Below are 20,782 nucleotides of genomic sequence, written 5' to 3'. Positions count from 1 at the left end.
TTTGCAATTAAATTGCAAAGTCCCTAGCATGACTTGAAACCAAATCTAGATTATTGGATGTATAATATAAGTTAAATTTATATTTAAAGTGTTTAAATATGAATTTAATTAATGAGAAATTAATTAATAGAGATTAATTAATTAATTTATATTTGATATAAATCAATTAGAAGAAGAAAATAATTATTTTGGGTTAAGAACTCAAAATTAAGACACAGGGGCATTTTGGTCATTTTGCAGTGTGACACGTGGCACCATGAGATGGTGACACATGGCATAACACATAAGCTTGCCAAATGTTTTTTTAATCATGTAAGATGATTAAAATCAAGATTAATTATAGGTTTGACACTTGGCACAATGTGATTGGGTCACTTAAACCTAGAGCTAATCAAAGGGTGACATGTGGCAAGGGTTTAATGTGTTAACCTAGCTATTTAAGTGTGGTTATGAAAAGAAAAAATAACCAGCAGCCACACTCCTTTGTCACGCCACTTTGAGGGTTTTTATCTCTTCTTCTTCATCTCTTATCAATTTAAAGAGATTAGCCATGAATCTCTTGAATTAAGAACACTAGGAATTGTTTCTAGTGTCCTGTTTACATCTCTAATCTCTTAAAAGGCAGAACTTGATTTTCTAATTAATAGAAAAAGCTTTAGAAGCTATTCAAGGGCTGCCATAGGTGTTCTTGGTGTGGACAAGCTAGAGGGACAACATCTGGTGTAACACCCCCGTTTGCATAGCCTGGTATATTTCACTGTTCCGGTGACCGGTGTCGGTCTAGACAATTAATGGGATTAGGGCCACACTTAAGACAACTTGAGAAGCCATAAACACAAATAATTAGTAATTTTTAATTAGCTAACTATAAATAAGAAAAACAGAACATAAGAGGTTAAACGAGCCGAGAGTCACAGCGATGAGTGACCTCCTCGGGAACGACTGCGAAGTCATTTTAAACTCAAATTTCGAACCGTAAAAAGTGACGCTGCGGTCCTTAGGACCCTTATGAACACAGTGGAAAAGAGAAAATCACGAAAAAGAACTGTTAAGCCAGTCAAATAATTAGGTCAGGGAGCCGGAAGAAATATTGGATTATTTGCAAACCGGGATGAACCGGAGAGGGGCGATTTGGTCAATTGACCCGAGAGTCGACTCGACCTAATCACAAATAAAATCGAAGAAAAGAAAATTTCAGAATAGAGAATTAAATTAAAGAACTAATAGAAAAAATAAATAAAAAAAAAAAGAGGAAGAAGATGGAAAAGTCAAAGTTGATGACATCATGAAAGATGTCATAAACAAATTAATTTAGTGAATTATTAAATTGGGAATTGTGGTCTTCCATAAGATAAAGAAAAGAAAAGAAAAAAAAAATTAAAACACAAATCTTCTTCTTCAAAAAAACGTCACTCTCTCTCTCCCACACCAAAACCACCATGAAAGCTCATTTTTGAGCTTGAAGAACCAAAATCCAACCATGGCCAATTGTCCTACCATAACTAGATGTTGTTTGGACAACTAGGAAAGAGGATTCAAAGAAAAGAAAGAAGAAAAATTTGAAGAAAAGGGAGAAGAAATTCTGCACACAAGGTTAGTAAACTAAACTTGAATTGTTAGTTGATTTAGTTATGTTTATAGCTTAATTAACCTAGGAATATACTTAAAATGAAAAGAAATTAATGGTGGGAGGATTAAAGACAAATTCATCCAACTAGGGTTTTGATGTGTGTGTATGAATTTGATGGACTTAAAGGTGTGTATGAGTATATGAACCTTAAGTAGTTGAGTTATTATGGTTTAAGGCTTTGAAAGTAGTTAAACACAATGAATTAGTGAGATTAGGGTTTGAATGTTAGGGTTAGTGAACTAAAATTTGAAGAAATGCATAAATGGCATGTTTAACCTATTGTGACATGAATTAATGGTCAATTATGACCAAATAAGTTGTGTGGGAATGGTGGAAAATTTAGCTAAATTCGTAGGTCAATGGTCATACTGCTGGCAGCATGACCAAACCTACTTTGAAGGACCAAAACTCAAATTTTACAAGCCTAATGGATATGCCACCAATTGGAGATGAAAATAGACATAAAAGAGCACAACTTTCATTAAGGAACCATGACCAAAAACTGACCAAAAGTTGGTGAAACAATTGACCAAAGTGAGTTGATAGCAGGCTGCCCTGCACCAAACTTACCAAATGAACAGTAACTGTTCATTTGGTCATAACTCGAGCTAGGTAGGTCAAATTGACCTGAAATTTTACCAGCAATTAGATACGATATAGACCTAAAACTTTCATGAAGAACACCAACCCAAATTAGGCCATTAACCCTTTCAAAATCATTGAGCAAAATTAAATTACTGTACTGCAACTCTGCAGATTTTCAGTTGAGCAGCAATGTTTGGATAGCTATAACTCCCTCTAGAAAACTCGGATTTAGGCGATTCTTGAACCGATGGAAACGTAAGACCTAGTAAAACATTTCATATGAAGAAAGTGAGACCAAATTATGAACTTAACTTGATCAAATTATTAACCAAAGTTGGACCAAAAATCTGCCAGCACCAAAATCTTAGTATGAACAGTACACGTGAACAGTAAAATTATTTTGGCTATAACTTGAGCTACAAAACTCCGATTGAGGTGATTTAAAAATGAGAATACACTTAAGACAATAAGGAACATTTTCTATGAAGGAAGTTTTGTCAAATTCCAACAGTAGATCGACCAATGGAACAGTGCAACTTCGGAGAACCAAAACCGAAAATTGGCAATTTTGCTAAAATGACCTAAGCTTTAAACAAATGACCAAAACCAATAAGTTTGGTGACCAAAATGTGGCATGTGGGTGAAGTTGGAGTTTCCATACCTATTAATCCTTAGAAAGTCAATTATTTGACTTAAATAGTGCAGTGAATAGTAACCCGAAACACAAAATTTCGAGAACGTCGAATTTAACACGTTAGAAATAGGTAAATGCGAAGTTAAAATTCATTTTGGGATTTATGTTAAGTTCTAGTACTGAAACATTGTCAAATTTTGTGTTTCAGTTGAAAAGAATATCGGGAAGGAACCCGAGGAAACGAGTCGAGGCTAAGGGACGACTCGCTTGAGGTTTGTGCACAATAAACCCTATTTAAGCATTTTATCCTTGAAAAATTGATTTATTACGCATTATGAATTTATGAACTTTTGTGTTGCCACCTTGCGATCAAATTGTAACTTTGGAAATGGATTGATTTTTGTATGCAATATTTGAATGAAATGTTTGAAATGAATTTTTATTCACACTTAGCATGTGATTACTTATTATTCCTCCTCCATTTATGGGGTTGAGATCGTTTATTTTCCTCCCTCTGCGGCTTGCGATTGAGGTTGTAGATCGGATGAGTACTCATTAGCTAGCTAGCCACCTCCCTCATTGGTTTCGATTAATGGGGTTGAGATTGCTTTTCGTGGTGTACAACGGCATTGATCAGAAATTTTGTGTCATGGCTTAAGTTGTATGCGACTTTGGCAACACTTGTGTTTATGCAATTGTTTGACTAAACTGTTGTTTAATATATTATTTGACAAATGAGTTGTTATGAGCTTGATATTTGTGAAATGTGATTGTGAAGTATTCAAATTATGTTTCATCAATAAATGATTTATGTATCACATTTTAAATCTTTATTGTGCACCACTGAGTATGTTTATACTCGTGATAGTTTAATTTCTATCATGCAGATAAAAGCAAGGAGAAAGCGCAGAGTGAGTGCGGAATTGACAAGATCTTTTGATCCCTTTGCATGCGGGTATTATTTTATACCCTTATGGTTATTTTGATGTAAATCTTGTAATGTCATAAGTATCAATGTAAATGGAGCGATTGTAAATAAACAATAATAATATTATTTTAGATTTTCTTACGTAAATTTAATATTTGTACATATGGATTTTACGCCTTATGTTTTGTGAATGGAATTATTGAACCTCTTGAGTTGACAAATTTGACTTGGATTGTGAAACTGTTTTGAAATGGATTTACATGAGTTTAATTGTGAATTATTAGAAGATGGGAGTTGTAAAATAGTTTTGGAAGTGCTTTTTACAGGTATTTGAAGAACTGGTTTCTCAAAATACAGAGGGAACTCTGTCAAAATTTTTATAAAATTTGCGACAAAATTTGAATGGACAAAAATTTTTGCTAGTATTTAAACTTTGAATAAATGGTTTTTAATTCTTACCAAAATGCTCACCACTTCCAAACTGTAAGAAAATTGTTTTAAAATCCCTTGTAGGGTACTTAATGAGTTATCGGTAGGTGAAGTTCGGTAGTTCATTAAGTATTCTACGGGAGCATGCTATGCCTTACGGAGGGGTAAGGTGTGACATGTTTTAGTGGTATCAGAGCATGGTTTTGCAATAAATTTTGACTATGTATGTGAATATTTCTTTGATAAGTACAACTGCTCAAGTGTCTTTAATTGATGCATATGACATATTTACATCATGAATATGCACTTACGGAGGTCAACCTCCTTGTGTTTGATCTCAGGAAGTAGAAAATTGTGAAAAACGGAATGGAAGGAGGAGATCATTCCGAAGAACAATCTGTTAAGGCTGAGGTTCAAGGAAGCCCGGCCTCGAGAATGTGAGTGGGTCACCACTCCGGCTCTGCTCGGCCATGATTTCTGCTCAATTTATGCAGCAGATGGCTGCCTTCTTTCAGCAAATGGCGGGTAATGTGCCACCCCAAGCTCAAATGCCAGTACCTGCAGCACAACCACAGCCCTCAGCTCGGCAGTATGAAAAATTGATGAAATTTGGGGCCACCGAGTTTAAAGGTACTGTGGATCCACCGAAGCGAGCAGTGGTTGGAAAGAATGGAACGGGTTTTTAGAAAGCTGCAGTGTACAGAAGAAATGAAGTTTGAGTATTATGTCTCCTTATTACAAGGGGATGCCTATGAATGGTGGAAGACCATCCCCCACAGCCTGGTGGAGCCACCTGTGTTAACCTGGTCAGACTTCTTGAGGGAGTTCCGCGAAATGGGTTCCGATGCATATGTGGACATGAAGTTGCAAGAATTCTTGAGTTTGAAACAAGGGAACCGAATCAGAGAATATGAGAGAGATTTTTCAAGACTAAGCCACTATCTTTGGAAGCTTAGTCTCCACCCAGAGACAGATGCAAGAGGTTTGAGGTGGGCTAAGGCAGTGCGAGAATGCAAGTTGTGGGATTCAGATATCAGAATTTTGCCAAATTGATCTCACAGGCCCTAGAACTAGAAAAGATAGAATCAGAAGGGGCAGTGAAGAAGGGTCCACAAGAGAAAAGTGAAAAGACTACTGAACAAGCATCTGGAAGTGGTTGCAGGAAGAGAAGCAGTTTGGGGATCTAGCTCCGTAGAGGCCGAGGCAGATTTTCCGGCCAAAGACAACCTCGATGCAGTCGCAGACCCAACCAGGCACCCGAGGAGCTCTATCGATGCAGCGGTCACGAAACACGTGGTAGAACTCATGGTGGGGTTTGTTCTGAGCTCTTGGTGCGTGTTTTAAGCTGTGGAGGAGCGGACATTTCGCTAAGGATTGCACTAGTCGCGCCGATGCAGGTCTTTCACTACATCGAAGGATCGGCTCAAGTCTCTGCACCTGAGGGTCACAATCACCGCTAGAGGCGGAGGCGGTAGGGGTCTGGTAACACCCACGGAAGTCGAACCGTTAACGGCCCGGCATCTAGTGGCGCACGGTTAGAGTGTATACCATGCGTCGAGAGGAAAAGGTGAAACATCGGGCGTTGTGGCTGGTATTTTCTCCATCCTTGACAAAGATGTGCATGTGTTATTTGATCACGGCTCCACACATTCGTATGTTAGTGCTAGTGTGATGTGTTCTACTACTATTCCGTGTGTACCAATGGACTATGATGTGTTAGTAACTAGTCCATTAGGCCAGAGGTCGAGGTAAATAGGCTATATAGAGGCGTCCTTTGGTGATCCAAGGACACACTTTTTGTCGATTTAATTGAAATGCCCTTGAGAGATTATGACATTATCTTGGGCATGGATTGGCTAGCCGAGCATCATGCTATGATTATTTGTAGGCGAAAACAGTCACTTTTGGTCTTCCTCGGTATGGTGATGTAATGTCTGAGGAGAGCGATTATTGCCTTCAAACATCATTTCAATTTGACCGCTAGAAAAATGATTAGAAAAGGGTGTGGCGTACTTGGCACATGTGATAGACACCCAAGTGGGGAGTCCGGATTGAAGGACATTCCTCTGTATGTGACTTTCGGATGTGTTTCTGATGAATTGCGGGATTACCTCGAGAAGAGAAGTCTTGTTTGAAATTGATGTTATGCCTAGTGTGGACCCAATCTCCATAACGCCATACGAGAATGGCACCAGTGAACTAAAAGAATTGAAAGTGCGATTGCAAGAGTTGCTTGATAAGGGCTTCATTCGCCTAGTGTGTCACCTTAGGAGCGCGGTATTATTTGTAAAGAAGAAGGATGGCACTCTCGGCTATGCATTGACTATCGGCGGTTGAATAAGGTGACAATAAAGCAGATATCCATTACCCGTATTGATGACTTGTTTGATCGGTTGAGGTGCGGTATGTTCTCTAAAATTGACTGAGATCGAGTTATTATCACTAAAAGTACAAGAGCGAGTATTTCTAAAGCGCCTTGAGAACCCGCTATGGCCATTATGAATTCTGGTCATGCCATTCGGGTTAACTAATGCTCATTTGCTTTTATGGATCGATGAACACTATTTTGAGACCATACCTCGACCGGTTGTTGTGGTATTCATAGATGATATATTGGTCTATTCGAGGAATGCGAGAAGAGCATGATAGACATCTGCGGATTATCTTGCAAACTTTGAGGGAGAAAGCACTATATGCCAAATTATCGAAGTGTGAATTTTGGTGAAGGAGATATCCTTTTGGGACATGTAGTGTCGAGAAGAGGGCATTAAGGTAGATCCTAGCAAGATTGAAGCTGTCCTTAATTGGAAGCCACCGAGAAATGTCACGAGATTCGCGATTTTAGGGTTAGCTGGATACTACCGTCGATTTGTGAAGGATTCTCCATGTTGGCATCTCCATTGACCAAGTGCTTAGAAAGGATGTGAAATTTGGTGGGCGGACAAATGCGGCCAAAGTTTTGATGAATTGAAAAGATGTTTGTGAGGCTCGTCCGACTTTACCTACAGGGTAAAGAATATACTGATTCTGACGATGCTTCTCACAGGATTAGGTTGTGTGTTGATGCAAGATCGAAATGTTATTGCCTATGCATCACGCCCGGCTAAAACCGCATGAGAGGAATTATCCGACGCATGATTTGGAGCTTGCAGCCATTGTGTGTGCTCTTAAGATGTGGAGTCATTATTTGTATGGGGAGAAGTGTTACATTTCCACAGATCATAAGAGTTTGAAGTATTTGGGCACCCAGAAAGAGTTGAATTTGAGACAGAGGAGATGGTTAGAATTGATAAAAGACTATGATTGTCTGATAGACTATCAGCCAGGGAAAGCTAATGTTGTGGCTGATGCCTTAAGTCGCAAGACTTATGGCAAGTCTACGGGTTACTCCTTTGTCTTTGGTACATGAGTTAAGATCATTGCATGCCAGCTTAGAGGTTAATGATGATGGGCAAGCAGCAGTTGCATGGCATGTACAGCCAGTGTTGATTGATCAGATTAGAATGGCTACTCAGAATGATCAGAAGTATCAGAAGCTGTTGGGAGAAGTCCGGCAGGGCAAGAAACCAGAGTTCTCAGTTAGAGATGATGGTTTACTGCTACACCAGGGCAAAATATGTGTTCCTATTGATGTTGAATTGAGGAAGATCATTTTGAAGGAAGCACATGAGTCTCCTTTTGCCATGCACCCTGGTGGCACAAAAATGTATAAAGGGTTAAAGGAGCATTACTGGTGGATGGGTATGAAGAGAGATGTGGCAGAGTTTATTTCTAAATGCCTAACTTGTCAGCAAGTAAAGGCAGAGCATCAAGTACCCGCTGGGTTGTTACATCCACTACCAGTACCAGAGTGGAAATGGGAGAGAATAACAATGGATTTTGTGATGGGACTTCCAAGGACACAGAAGAGTCATGATGCAGTTTGGGTCATTGTTGACAGACTAACCAAGTCTGCTCATTTTCTGCCAGTCCGAATGGACTATAGTTTGGACAGATTGGCGGGTTGTACATCGATGAGATTGTGAGATTGCATGGAGTGCCAGTATCTATCGTATCAGACAGAGATCCTAGGTTCACTTCTAGATTCTGGTAGTCTCTTCAGAGCCCTAAGAACTAGATTGAACTTCAGTACTGCATTCCATCCACAGACAGATGGCGATCGAGAGGGTAATTGATTTTGGAGGATATGCTACGGGCTTGTGTGATTGAGTTTGAGGCGGTTGGGATACACACTTGCCTTTGATTGAGTTTGCTTACAACAACGGCTACCAATCAAGCATTGGGATGCCTCCATATGAAGCTTTGTATGGCGAAAATGTAGAACCCCATTGTGTTGGGATAGCGTGGGTGAAAGAAAGATGATCGGACCGAAATTGTTCAACAGTGAAGAGAAAATCGGGGTGATCGAGAGATCGACTTAAAGTGCATCAGGCCGTCAAAGTCCTATGTTGATTTGAAAAGAAGGGATATTGAGTATGCGATGGGTGAGAAGGTTTTCCTCAAAGTTTCTCCTTGGAAGAGAATTATGAGATTCGCAGAAAGGGAAAGCGAGTCCTCGTTTCATTGGGCCATATGAGGTTCTGGAAAGAGTGGGTCATTTGGCTTATCGTTTGGCACTACCTCCAGAGTTGGAAAAGATACATAATGTCTTCCATGTGTCGATGTTGAGGAGGTATCGATCTGACCCATCTCATGTACTACCAGATGAAGAAATAGAAGTGAATCGGACCTCACATATGAAGAAGAACCCATAAAGATTACGGCTTATGAGGTGAAGCGACTACGGAATAAGCGGATACCATTGGTAAAAGTGCTATGGAACCATCATTCGGGCCAGAAGCTACTTGGAGCGAGAGGAGGAAATGAGGAGACAACACCCACATTGTTCGAGAGATTGATACGGTAAAAATTTGAGACGAAATTTATTTAAGGGGAGAATTGTAACACCCCCGTTTGCATAGCATAGTATATTTCACTGTTCCGGTGACCGGTGTCGGTCCGGACAATTAATGGGATTAGGGCCACACTTAAGACAACTTAAGAAGCCATAAACACAAATAATTAGTAATGTTTAATTAGTTAACTATAAATAAGAAAAACAGAACATAAGAGGTTAAGCAGTGAGAGTAATGATGAGTGACCTCCTCGAACAGATCTGAAGTCATTTTAAACTCAAATTTCGAACCGTAAAAAGTGACGCTGCGGTCCTTAGGACCCTTATGAACACAGTGGAAAAGAGAAAATCACGAAAAAGAACTGTTAAGCCAGTCAAATAATTAGGTCAGGGAGCCGGAAGAAATATTGGATTATTTGCAAACCGGGATGAACCGGAGAGGGGCGATTTGGTCAATTGACCCCGAGAGCTGACTCCTGACCTAACTGTCAAATAAAATCGAAGAAAAGAAAATTTCGGAATAGAGAATTAAATTAAAGAACTAATAGAAAAAATAAATAAAAAAAAAGAGGAAGAAGATGGAAAAGTCAAAGTTGATGACATCATGAATGATGTCATAAACAAATTAATTTAGTGAATTATTAAATTGGGAATTGTGGTCTTCCATAAGATAAAGAAAAGAAAAGAAAAAAAAAATTAAAACACAAATCTTCTTCTTCAAAAAAACGTCACTCTCTCTCTCCCACACCAAAACCACCATGAAAGCTCATTTTTGAGCTTGAAGAACCAAAATCCAACCATGGCCAATTGTCCTACCATAACTAGATGTTGTTTGGACAACTAGGAAAGAGGATTCAAAGAAAAGAAAGAAGAAAAATTTGAAGAAAAGGGAGAAGAAATTCTGCACACAAGGTTAGTAAACTAAACTTGAATTGTTAGTTGATTTAGTTATGTTTATAGCTTAATTAACCTAGGAATATACTTAAAATGAAAAGAAATTAATGGTGGGAGGATTAAAGAAAAATTCATCCAGCTAGGGTTTTGATGTGTGTGTATGAATTTGATGGACTTAAAGGTGTGTATGAGTATATGAACCTTAAGTAGTTGAGTTATTATGGTTTAAGGCTTTGAAAGTAGTTAAACACAATGAATTAGTGAGATTAGGGTTTGAATGTTAGGGTTAGTGAACTAAAATTTGAAGAAATGCATAAATGGCATGTTTAACCTATTGTGACATGAATTAATGATCAATTATGACCAAATAAGTTGTGTGGGAATGGTGGAAAATTTAGCTAAATTCGTAGGTCAATGGTCATGCTGCTGGCAGCATGACCAAACCTACTTTGAAGGACCAAAACTCAAATTTTACAAGCCTAATGGATATGCCACCAATTGGAGATGAAAATAGACATAAAAGAGCACAACTTTCATTAAGGAACCCTGACCAAAAACTGACCAAAAGTTGGTGAAACAATTGACCAAAGTGAGTTGATAGCAGGCTGCCCTGCACCAAACTTACCAAATGAACAGTAACTGTTCATTTGGTCATAACTCGAGCTAGGTAGGTCAAATTGACCTGAAATTTTACCATCAATTAGATATGATATAGACCTAAAACTTTCATGAAGAACACCAACCCAAATTAGGCCATTAACCCTTTCAAAATCATTGAGCAAAATTAAATTACTGTACTGCAACTCTGCAGATTTTCAGTTGAGCAGCAATGTTTGGATAGCTATAACTCCCTCTAGAAAACTCGGATTTAGCCGATTCTTGAACCGATGGAAACGTAAGACCTATTAAAACATTTCATATGAAGAAAGTGAGACCAAATTATGAACTTAACTTGATCAAATTATTAACCAAAGTTGGACCAAAAATCTGCCAGCACCAAAATCTCAGTATGAACAGTACACGTGAACAGTAAAATTATTTTGGCTATAACTTGAGATACAAAACTCCGATTGAGGTGATCCAAAAATGAGAATACACTTAAGACAATAAGGAACATTTTCTATGAAGGAAGTTTTGTCAAATTCCAACAGTAGATCGACCAATGGAACAGTGCAACTTCGGAGAACCAAAACCGAAAATTGGCAATTTTGCCAAAATGACCTAAGCTTTAAACAAATGACCAAAACCAACAAGTTTGGTGACCAAAATGTGGTATGTGGGTGAAGTTGGAGTTTCCATACCTATTAATCCTTAGAAAGTCAATTATTTGACTTAAATAGTGCAGTGAATAGTAACTCGAAACACAAAATTTCGAGAACGTCGAATTTAACACGTTAGAAATAGGTAAATGCGAAGTTAAAATTCATTTTGGGATTTATGTTAAGTTCTAGTACTGAAACATTGTCAAATTTTGTGTTTCAGTTGAAAAGAATATCGGGAAGGAACCCGAGGAAACGAGTCGAGGCTAAGGGACGACTCGCTTGAGGTTTGTGCACAATAAACCCTATTTAAGCATTTTATCCTTGAAAATTTGATTTATTACGCATTATGAATTTATGAACTTTTGTGTTGCCACCTTGCGATCAAATTGTAACTTTGGAAATGGATTGATTTTTGTATGCAATATTTGAATGAAATGTTTGAAATGAATTTTTTATTCACACTTAGCATGTGATTACTTATTATTCCTCCTCCATTTATGGGGTTGAGATCGTTTATTTTCCTCCCTCTCTGGCTTGCCAGTTGAGGTTGTAGATCGGATGAGTACTCATTAGCTAGCTAGCCACCTCCCTCATTGGTTTCGATTAATGGGGTTGAGATTGCTTTGTCGTGGTGTACAACACGGCATTGATCGAAAATTTTGTGTCATGGCTTAAGTTGTGTACGGCTTTGGCAACACTGTGTTTATGCAATTGTTTGACTAAACTGTTGTTTAATATATTATTTGACAAATGAGTTGTTATGAGCTTGATATTTGCGAAATGTGATTGTGAATTATTCAAATTATGTTTCATCAATAAATGATTTATGTATCACATTTTAAATCTTTATTGTGCACCACTGAGTATGTTTATACTCAGCGATAGTTTAATTTACTGTCGCACATAAAAGCAAGGAGAAAGCAGCAGAGTGAGTCATGGAATTGACAAGATCTTTTGATCCCTTTTGTACGGTATTATTTTATACCCTTATGGTTATTTTGATGTAAATCTGTAATGTCATAAGTATCAATGTAAATGGAGCGATTGTAAATAAACTATAATAATATTATTTTAGATTTTCTTACAGAAATTTAATATTTGTACATATGGATTTTCTGCCTTATGTTTTGTGAATGGAATTATTGAACCTACTGAGTTGACAAATTTGACTTAGATTGTGAAACTGTTTTGAAATGGATTGACTTGAGTTGAATTGTGAATTATTGGAGGTTGGGAGTTGTAAAATAGTTTTGGAAGTACTTTTTACAGCTATTTGAAGAACTGGTTTCTCAAAATACAGAGGGAACTCTGTCAAAATTTTTATAAAATTTGCGACAAAATTTGAATGGACAAAAATTTTTACTAGTATTTAAACTTTGAATAAATGGTTTTTAATTCTTACCAAAATGCTCACCACTTCCAAAATGTAAGAAAATTGTTTTAAAATCCCTTGTAGGGTACTTAATGAGTTATCGGTAGGTGAAGTTCGGTAGTTTATTAAGTATTCTACGGGAGCATGCTATGCCTTACGGAGGGGGTAAGGTGTGACATGTTTTAGTGGTATCAAGCATGGTTTTGCAATAAATTTTGACTATGTATGTGAATATTTCTTTGATAAGTACAACTGCTCAAGTGTCTTTAATTGATGCATATGACATATTTACATCATGAATATGCACTAACGGAGGTCAACCTCCTTGTGTTTGATCTCAGGAAGTAGAAAATTGTGAAAAACGGAATGGAAGGAGGAGATCATTAGAAGAACAATCTGTTGAGGCCGAGGTTCAAGGGAAGCCCGACCTCGAATGTGAGTGGGTCACCACTCCACTCTGCTCCAAAGACTGCATTTCTGCTCAATTTATGCAGCAGATGGCTGCCTTCTTTCAGCAAATGGAGGGTAATGTGCCACCCCAAGCTCAAATGCCAAGACTGCAAAGACAACCACACCCTCAATTTCAGAAGTATGACAAATTGATGAAAGTTGGGGCCACCGAGTTTAAAGGTACTGTGGATCCACTGGAAGCGTAATGATGGTTGGAAAGAATGGAGCAGGTTTTAGAAAGCTGCAGGTACGTAAGAAATGAAGTTTGAGTATTATGTCTCCTTATTACAAGGGGATGCCTATGAATGGTGGAAGACCATCCCCCACAGCCTGGTGGAGCCACCTGTGTTAACACAGTCGACTTCTTGAGGAGTTCGGCGAAATGGGTTCCGATGCATATGTGGACATGAAGTTGCAAGAATTCTTGAGTTTGAAACAAGGGAACCGAATCAGAGAATATGAGAGAGATTTTTCAAGACTAAGCCACTATGCTGGAAGCTTAGTCTCCACCCCCAGAGACAGATGCCAGAGGTTTGAGGCTGGGCTAAGACAGAGTCTGAGAATGCAAGTTGTGGGATTCAGACATCAGAATTTTGCCGAATTGATCTCACAGGCCCTAGAACTAGAAAAGATAGAATCAGAAGGCGGTGAAGAAGGGTCCACAAGAGAAAATCAAAAGACTACTGAACAAGCATCCGAAGTGGTTCTGGGAAGAGGAAAAAGTTTGGGGATCTAGCTCCGTAGAGGCCGAGGCGATTTTCCGCCAAAGACAACCTCGATGCAGTCACAGACCCAACCAAAGACCCCGAGGAGCTCTATCAAGACGGCGGCGAAACCTGTGGTAGAACTCATGGTGGGGTTTGTTACAGAGCTACTGGTGCGTGTTTTAACTGTGGAGGGAGCGGACATTTCGCTAAGGATTGCACTAGTCCGCGCCGGTCTGGGTCTTTCACTACATCTGAAGGATCAGCTCAAGTCTCTGCACCCAGAGGGTCACAATCAGCTGCTAGAGGCAGAGGCAGAGGTAGGGGTCCTGGTAACACCCCTGGAAGTCAGAGCACTGTTAACCAGCCAGCATCCAGTGGCGCACCAGTTAGAGTGTATACCATGCGTCAGAGGGAAGAGGCTGAAACATCAGACGTTGTGGCTGGTATTTTCTCCATCCTTGACAAAGATGTGCATGTGTTATTTGATCCTGGCTCCACACATTCGTATGTTAGTGCTAGTGTGATGTGTTCTACTACTATTCCGTGTGTACCAATGGACTATGATGTGTTAGTAACTAGTCCATTAGGCCAGGAGGTCAGGGTAAATAGGCTATATAGAGACTGTCCTTTGGTGATCCAAGGACACACTTTTTTGTCTGATTTAATTGAAATGCCCTTCAGAGATTATGACATTATCTTGGGCATGGATTGGTTAGCCAGGCATCATGCTATGATTGACTGTAGACTGAAGACAGTCACTTTTGGTCTTCCTCAGTATGGTGATGTAGTAATACAGGGGGAGAGGCAGTTATTGCCTTCAAACATCATTTCAGCTGCACTGGCTAGAAAAATGATTAGAAAAGGGTGTGAGGCGTACTTGGCACATGTGATAGACACCCAAGTGGGGAGTCCAAAGATCAAGGACATTCCTATCAGATGTGACTTTCGGATGTGTTTCGATGAATTGCCGGATTACCTCCGAAAGAGAAGTGCGATTTGAAATTGATGTTATGCAGTGTGGACCCAATCTCCATAACGCCATACGAGAATGGCACCAGGAACTAAATGATTTGAAAGTGCGGTTGCAAGAGTTGCTTGATAAGGGCTTCATTCGCCCTAGTGTGTCACCTTGGGGAGCGCCAGTATTATTTGTAAAGAAGAAGGATGGCACTCTCCGGCTATGCATTGACTATCGGCAGTTGAATAAGGTGACAATAAAGAACAGATATCCATTACCCCGTATTGATGACTTGTTTGATCAGTTGAGGTGCATTGTGTTCTCTAAAATTGACCGAGATCGAGTTATTATCACTAAAAGTACAAGAGCGAGTATTTCTAAAGCGCCTTGAACCCGCTATGGCCATTATGAATTCTGGTCATGCCATTCGGTTAACTAATGTTCATTTGCTTTTATGGATCTGATGAACACTATTTTCAGACCATACCTCGACCAGTTTGTTGTGGTATTCATAGATGATATATTGGTCTATTCGAGGAATGCAGAAGAGCATGATAGACATCTGCGGATTGTACTGCAAACTTTGAGGGAGAAACAGCTATATGCCAAATTGTCGAAGTGTGAATTTTGGCTGAAGGAGATATCCTTTTTGGGACATGTAGTGTCAGAAGAGGGCATTAAGGTAGATCCTAGCAAGATTGAAGCTGTCCTTAATTGGAAGCCACCCAGAAATGTCACAGAGATTCGCAGTCAAGGGGTTAATGGATACTACCATCGATTTGTGAAGGATTCTCCATGTTGGCATCTCCATTGACCAAGCCGCTTAGAAAGGATGTGAAATTTCAGTGACGGACAAATGCCAAAGAAAGTTTTGATGAATTGAAAAGATGTTTGACAGAGGCTCCAGTCCTGACTTTACCTACACCGGGTAAAGAATATACAGTTTACAGCGATGCTTCTCACAACGGATTAGGTTGTGTGTTGATGCAAGATCGAAATGTTATTGCCTATGCATCACGCCAGCTAAAACCGCATGAGAGGAATTATCCGACGCATGATTTGGAGCTTGCAGCCATTGTGTTTGCTCTTAAGATCTGGAGACATTATTTGTATGGGGAGAAGTGTTACATTTACACAGATCATAAGAGTTTGAAGTATTTGGGCACCCAGAAAGAGTTGAATTTGAGACAGAGGAGATGGTTAGAATTGATAAAAGACTATGATTGTCTGATAGACTATCAGCCAGGGAAAGCTAATGTTGTGGTCGATGCCTTAAGTCGCAAGACTATGGCAAGTCTACAGGTTACTCCTTTGTCTTTGGTACATGAGTTAAGATCATTGCATGCCAGCTTAGAGGTTAATGATGATGGGCAAGCAGCAGTTGCATGGCATGTACAGCCAGTGTTGATTGATCAGATTAGAATGGCTACTCAGAATGATCAAGTATCGAGTCGCTGGGAGAAGTCCCAGGCAAGAAACCAGAGTTCTCAGTTAGAGATGATTGTTTACTTGTACACCAGGGCAAAATATGTGTTCCTATTGATGTTGAATTGAGGAAGATCATTTTGAAGGAAGCACATGAGTCTCCTTTTGCCATGCACCCTGGTGGCACAAAAATGTATAAAGGGTTAAAGGAGCATTACTGGTGGATGGGTATGAAGAGAGATGTGGCAGAGTTTATTTCTAAATGCCTAACTTGTCAGCAAGTAAAGGCAGAGCATCAAGTACCCGCTGGGTTGTTACATCCACTACCAGTACCAGAGTGGAAATGGGAGAGAATAACAATGGATTTTGTGATGGGACTTCCAAGGACACAGAAGAGTCATGATGCAGTTTGGGTCATTGTTGACAGACTAACCAAGTCTGCTCATTTTCTGCCAGTCCGAATGGACTATAGTTTGGACAGATGGCGGGTTGTACATCGATGAGATTGTGAGATTGCATGGAGTGCCGATTCTATCGTGACGCATGCAGATCCTAGGTTCACTTCTAGATTCGGGTAGTCTTGAGAGCCCTAGGAACTAGATTAAACTTCAAGATCTTGCATTCCATCCACGCATGCATGGCCACCGAGAGGGGAATTCAGATTTTGGAGGATATGCTACGGGCTTGTGTGATTGAGTTTGAGGGCAGTTGGGATACACACTTGCCTTTGATTGAGTTTGCTTACAACAACAGCTACCAATCAAGCATTGGGATGCCTCCATATGAAGCTTTGTATGGCAGAAAATGTAGAACCTCGTTGTGTTGGGATGACGTGGGTGAAAGAAAGATGATCGGACCCGAAATTGTTCAACAGACTGAATAGAAAATCTTGGTTATCAGAGATCGACTTAAAGTCGCATCGCATCACAAAAGTCCTATGTTGATTTGAAAAGAAGGGATATTGAGTATGCGATGGGTGAGAAGGTTTTCCTCAAAGTTTCTCCTTGGAAGAGAATTATGAGATTCGCGAGAAGGGAAAGCGAGTCCTCGTTTCATTGGGCCATATGAGGTTACGGAAAGAGTGGGTCCTTTGGCTTATCGTTTGTCACTAACTCGAGTTGGAGAAGGTACATAATGTCTTCCATGTGTCTATGTTGAGGAGGTATCGATCGGACCCATCTCATGTACTACCAGTAGAAGAAATAAAAGTGAATCGGACCTCACATATGAAGAAGAACCCATAAAGATTACGGCTTATGAGGTGAAGCGACTACGGAATAAGCGGATACCATTGGTAAAAGTCTTTGTGGAACCATCATTCGGGCCAGAAGCTACTTGGGAGCGAGAGGAGGACATGAGGAGACAACACCCACAGTGTTCGAGAGATTGATACGGTAAAAATTTGAGACGAAATTTATTTAAGGGGGAGAATTGTAATACCCCGTTTGCATAGCTGGTATATTTCATCATTCGGTGACCGGTGTCGTCAGGACAATTAATGGGATTAGGGCCACACTTAAGACAACTTGAGAAGCCATAAACACAAATAATTAGTAATGTTTAATTAGTTAACTATAAATAAGAAAAAGCAGAACATAAGAGGTTAAACGAGCCGAGAGTCACGGCGATGAGTGACCTCCTGAGGAGCAGCTGAAGTCATTTTAAACTCAAATTTGAACCGTAAAAGTGACTGCGGTCCTTAGGACCCTTATGAACACAGTGGAAAGAGAAAATCACGAAAAAGAACTGTTAAGCGGTCAAATAATTAGGTCAGGAGCCGGAAGAAATATTGGATTATTTGCAAACCAGGATGAACAGGAGAGGCGATTTGGTCAATTGACCCGAGAGTGACTCGACCTAATCACAAATAAAATCGAAGAAAAGAAAATTTGAATAGAGAATTAAATTAAAGAACTAATAGAAAAAATAAAAAAAAAAAGAGGAAGAAGATGGAAAAGTCAAAGTTGATGACATCATGAATGATGTCATAAACAAATTAATTTAGTGAATTATTAAATTGGGAATTGTGGTCTTCCATAAGATAAAGAAAAGAAAAGAAAAAAAAAATTAAAACACAAATCTTCTTCTTCAAAAAAACGTCACTCTCTCTCTCCCACACCAAAACCACCATGAAAGCTCATTTTTGAGCTTGAAGAACCAAAATACAACCATGGCCAATTGTCCTACCATAACTAGATGTTGTTTGGACAACTAGGAAAGAGGATTCAAAGAAAAGAAAGAAGAAAAATTTGAAGAAAAGGGAGAAGAAATTCTGCACACAAGGTTAGTAAACTAAACTTGAATTGTTAGTTGATTTAGTTATGTTTGTAGCTTAATTAACCTAGGAATATACTTAAAATGAAAAGAAATTAATGGTGGGAGGATTAAAGACAAATTCATCCAGCTAGGGTTTTGATGTGTGTGTATGAATTTGATGGACTTAAAGGTGTGTATGAGTATATGAACCTTAAGTAGTTGAGTTATTATGGTTTAAGGCTTTGAAAGTAGTTAAACATAATGAATTAGTGAGATTAGGGTTTGAATGTTAGGGTTAGTGAACTAAAATTTGAAGAAATGCATAAATGGCATGTTTAACCTATTGTGACATGAATTAATGGTCAATTATGACCAAATAAGTTGTGTGGGAATGGTGGAAAATTTAGCTAAATTCGTAGGTCAATGGTCATGCTTTGTGGCAGCATGACCAAACCTACTTTGAAGGACCAAAACTCAAATTTTACAAGCCTAATGGATATGCCACCAATTGGAGATGAAAATAGACATAAAAGAGCACAACTTTCATTAAGGAACCATGACCAAAAACTGACCAAAATTTGGTGAAACAATTGACCAAAGTGAGTTGATAGCAGCTGCACCAAACTGACCAAATGAACAGTAACTGTTCATTTGGTCATAACTCGAGCTAGGTAGGTCAAATTGACCTGAAATTTTACCAGCAATTAGATACGATATAGACCTAAGACTTTCATGAAGAACACCAACCCAAATTAGGCCATTAACCCTTTCAAAATCATTGAGCAAAATTAAATTACTGTACTGCAACTCTGCAGATTTTCAGTTGAGCAGCAATGTTTGGATAGCTATAACTCCCTCTAGAAAACTCGGATTTAGCCGATTCTTGAACCGATGGAAACGTAAGACATAGTACAACATTTCATATGAAGAAAGTGAGACCAAATTATGAACTTAACTTGATCAAATTATTAACCAAAGTTGGACCAAAAATCTGCCAGCACCAAAATCTCAGTATGAGCGATTACGTGAACAGTAAAATTATTTTGGCCATAACTTGAGCTACAAAACTCCGATTGAGGTGATCCAAAAATGAGAATACACTTAAGACAATAAGGAACATTTTCTATGAAGGAAGTTTTGTCAAATTCCAACAGTAGATCGACCAATGGAACAGTGCAACTTCTGAGAACCAAAACCGAAAATTGGCAATTTTGCCAAAATGACCTAAGCTTTAAACAAATGACCAAAACCAACAAGTTTGGTGACCAAAATGTGGTATGTGGGTGAAGTTGGAGTTTCCATACCTATTAATCCTTAGAAAGTCAATTATTTGACTTAAATAGTGCAGTGAATAGTAACCCGAAACACAAAATTTCGAGAACGTCGAATTTAACACGTTAGAAATAGGTAAATGCGAAGTTAAAATTCATTTTGGGATTTATGTTAAGTTCTAGTACTGAAACATTGTCAAATTTTTTGTTTCAGTTGAAAAGAATATCGGGAAGGAACCCGAGGAAACGAGTCGAGGCTAAGGGACGACTCGCTTGAGGTTTGTGCACAATAAACCCTATTTAAGCATTTTATCCTTGAAAAATTGATTTATTACGCATTATGAATTTATGAACTTTTGTATTGCCACCTTGCGATCAAATTGTAACTTTGGAAATGGATTGATTTTTGTATGCAATATTTGAATGAAATGTTTGAAATGAATTTTTTATTCACACTTAGCATGACAGTTACTTATTATTCCTCCTCCATTTATGGGGTTGAGATCGTTTATTTTCCTCCCTCTCTGGCTTGCCAGTTGAGGTTGTAGATCGGATGAGTACTCATTAGCTAGCTAGCCACCTCCCTCATTGGTTTCGATTAATGGGGTTGAGATTGCTTTTTCGTGGTGTACAACACGGCATTGATCGGAAATTTTGTGTCATGGCTTAAGTTGTGTACGACTTTGGCAACACTGTGTTTATGCAATTGTTTGACTAAACTGTTGTTTAATATATTATTTGACAAATGAGTTGTTATGAGCTTGATATTTGTGAAATGTGATTGTGAAGTATTCAAATTATGTTTCATCAATAAATGATTAATTTATAAAATTTTAAATATTTATTGTGCACCAGAGTATGTTTATACTCGTGATAGTTTAATTTCTATCATGAGATAAAAGCAAGGAGAAAGCAGCAGAGTGAGCTGCGGAATTGACAAGATCTTTTTGATCCCTTTCTGTACGGGTATTATTTTATACCCTTATGGTTATTTTGATGTAAATACTGTAATGTCATAAGTATCAATGTAAATGGAGCAGTTGTAAATAAACTATAATAATATTATTTTAGATTTTCTTCTGTAAAT

At 38.7% G+C, this 20,782-nt stretch overlaps 1 protein-coding gene and 1 long non-coding RNA gene across 2 annotated transcripts; both read left to right on the top strand.

The window, feature by feature from the left end:
* The first annotated feature begins 1,342 nt into the window (after positions 1-1,342).
* LOC131169511 (uncharacterized) lies at positions 1,343-3,755 on the top strand. The gene is made up of 3 exons (XR_009140449.1): positions 1,343-1,593; positions 3,058-3,121; positions 3,737-3,755. It is a non-coding gene; the product is annotated as an uncharacterized LOC131169511 (long non-coding RNA).
* Positions 3,756-13,286: 9,531 nt separating this feature from the next.
* LOC131169359 (uncharacterized) lies at positions 13,287-19,973 on the top strand. Its single transcript, XM_058128580.1, has 3 exons — positions 13,287-13,325; positions 13,823-14,228; positions 19,910-19,973. The coding sequence occupies exons 1-3, from the start codon at positions 13,287-13,289 to the stop codon at positions 19,954-19,956; spliced, it is 492 nt and encodes a 163-aa protein (XP_057984563.1). The 3' UTR covers positions 19,957-19,973.
* Positions 19,974-20,782: the final 809 nt, after the last annotated feature.

The sequence above is a fragment of the Hevea brasiliensis genome, chromosome 10, assembly GCF_030052815.1.
Source record: "Hevea brasiliensis isolate MT/VB/25A 57/8 chromosome 10, ASM3005281v1, whole genome shotgun sequence".
NCBI lineage: Eukaryota > Viridiplantae > Streptophyta > Magnoliopsida > Malpighiales > Euphorbiaceae > Hevea > Hevea brasiliensis.
Note: the sequence above shows the minus strand (reverse complement) of the source record. Positions and strands in the feature narration are given on the sequence as shown.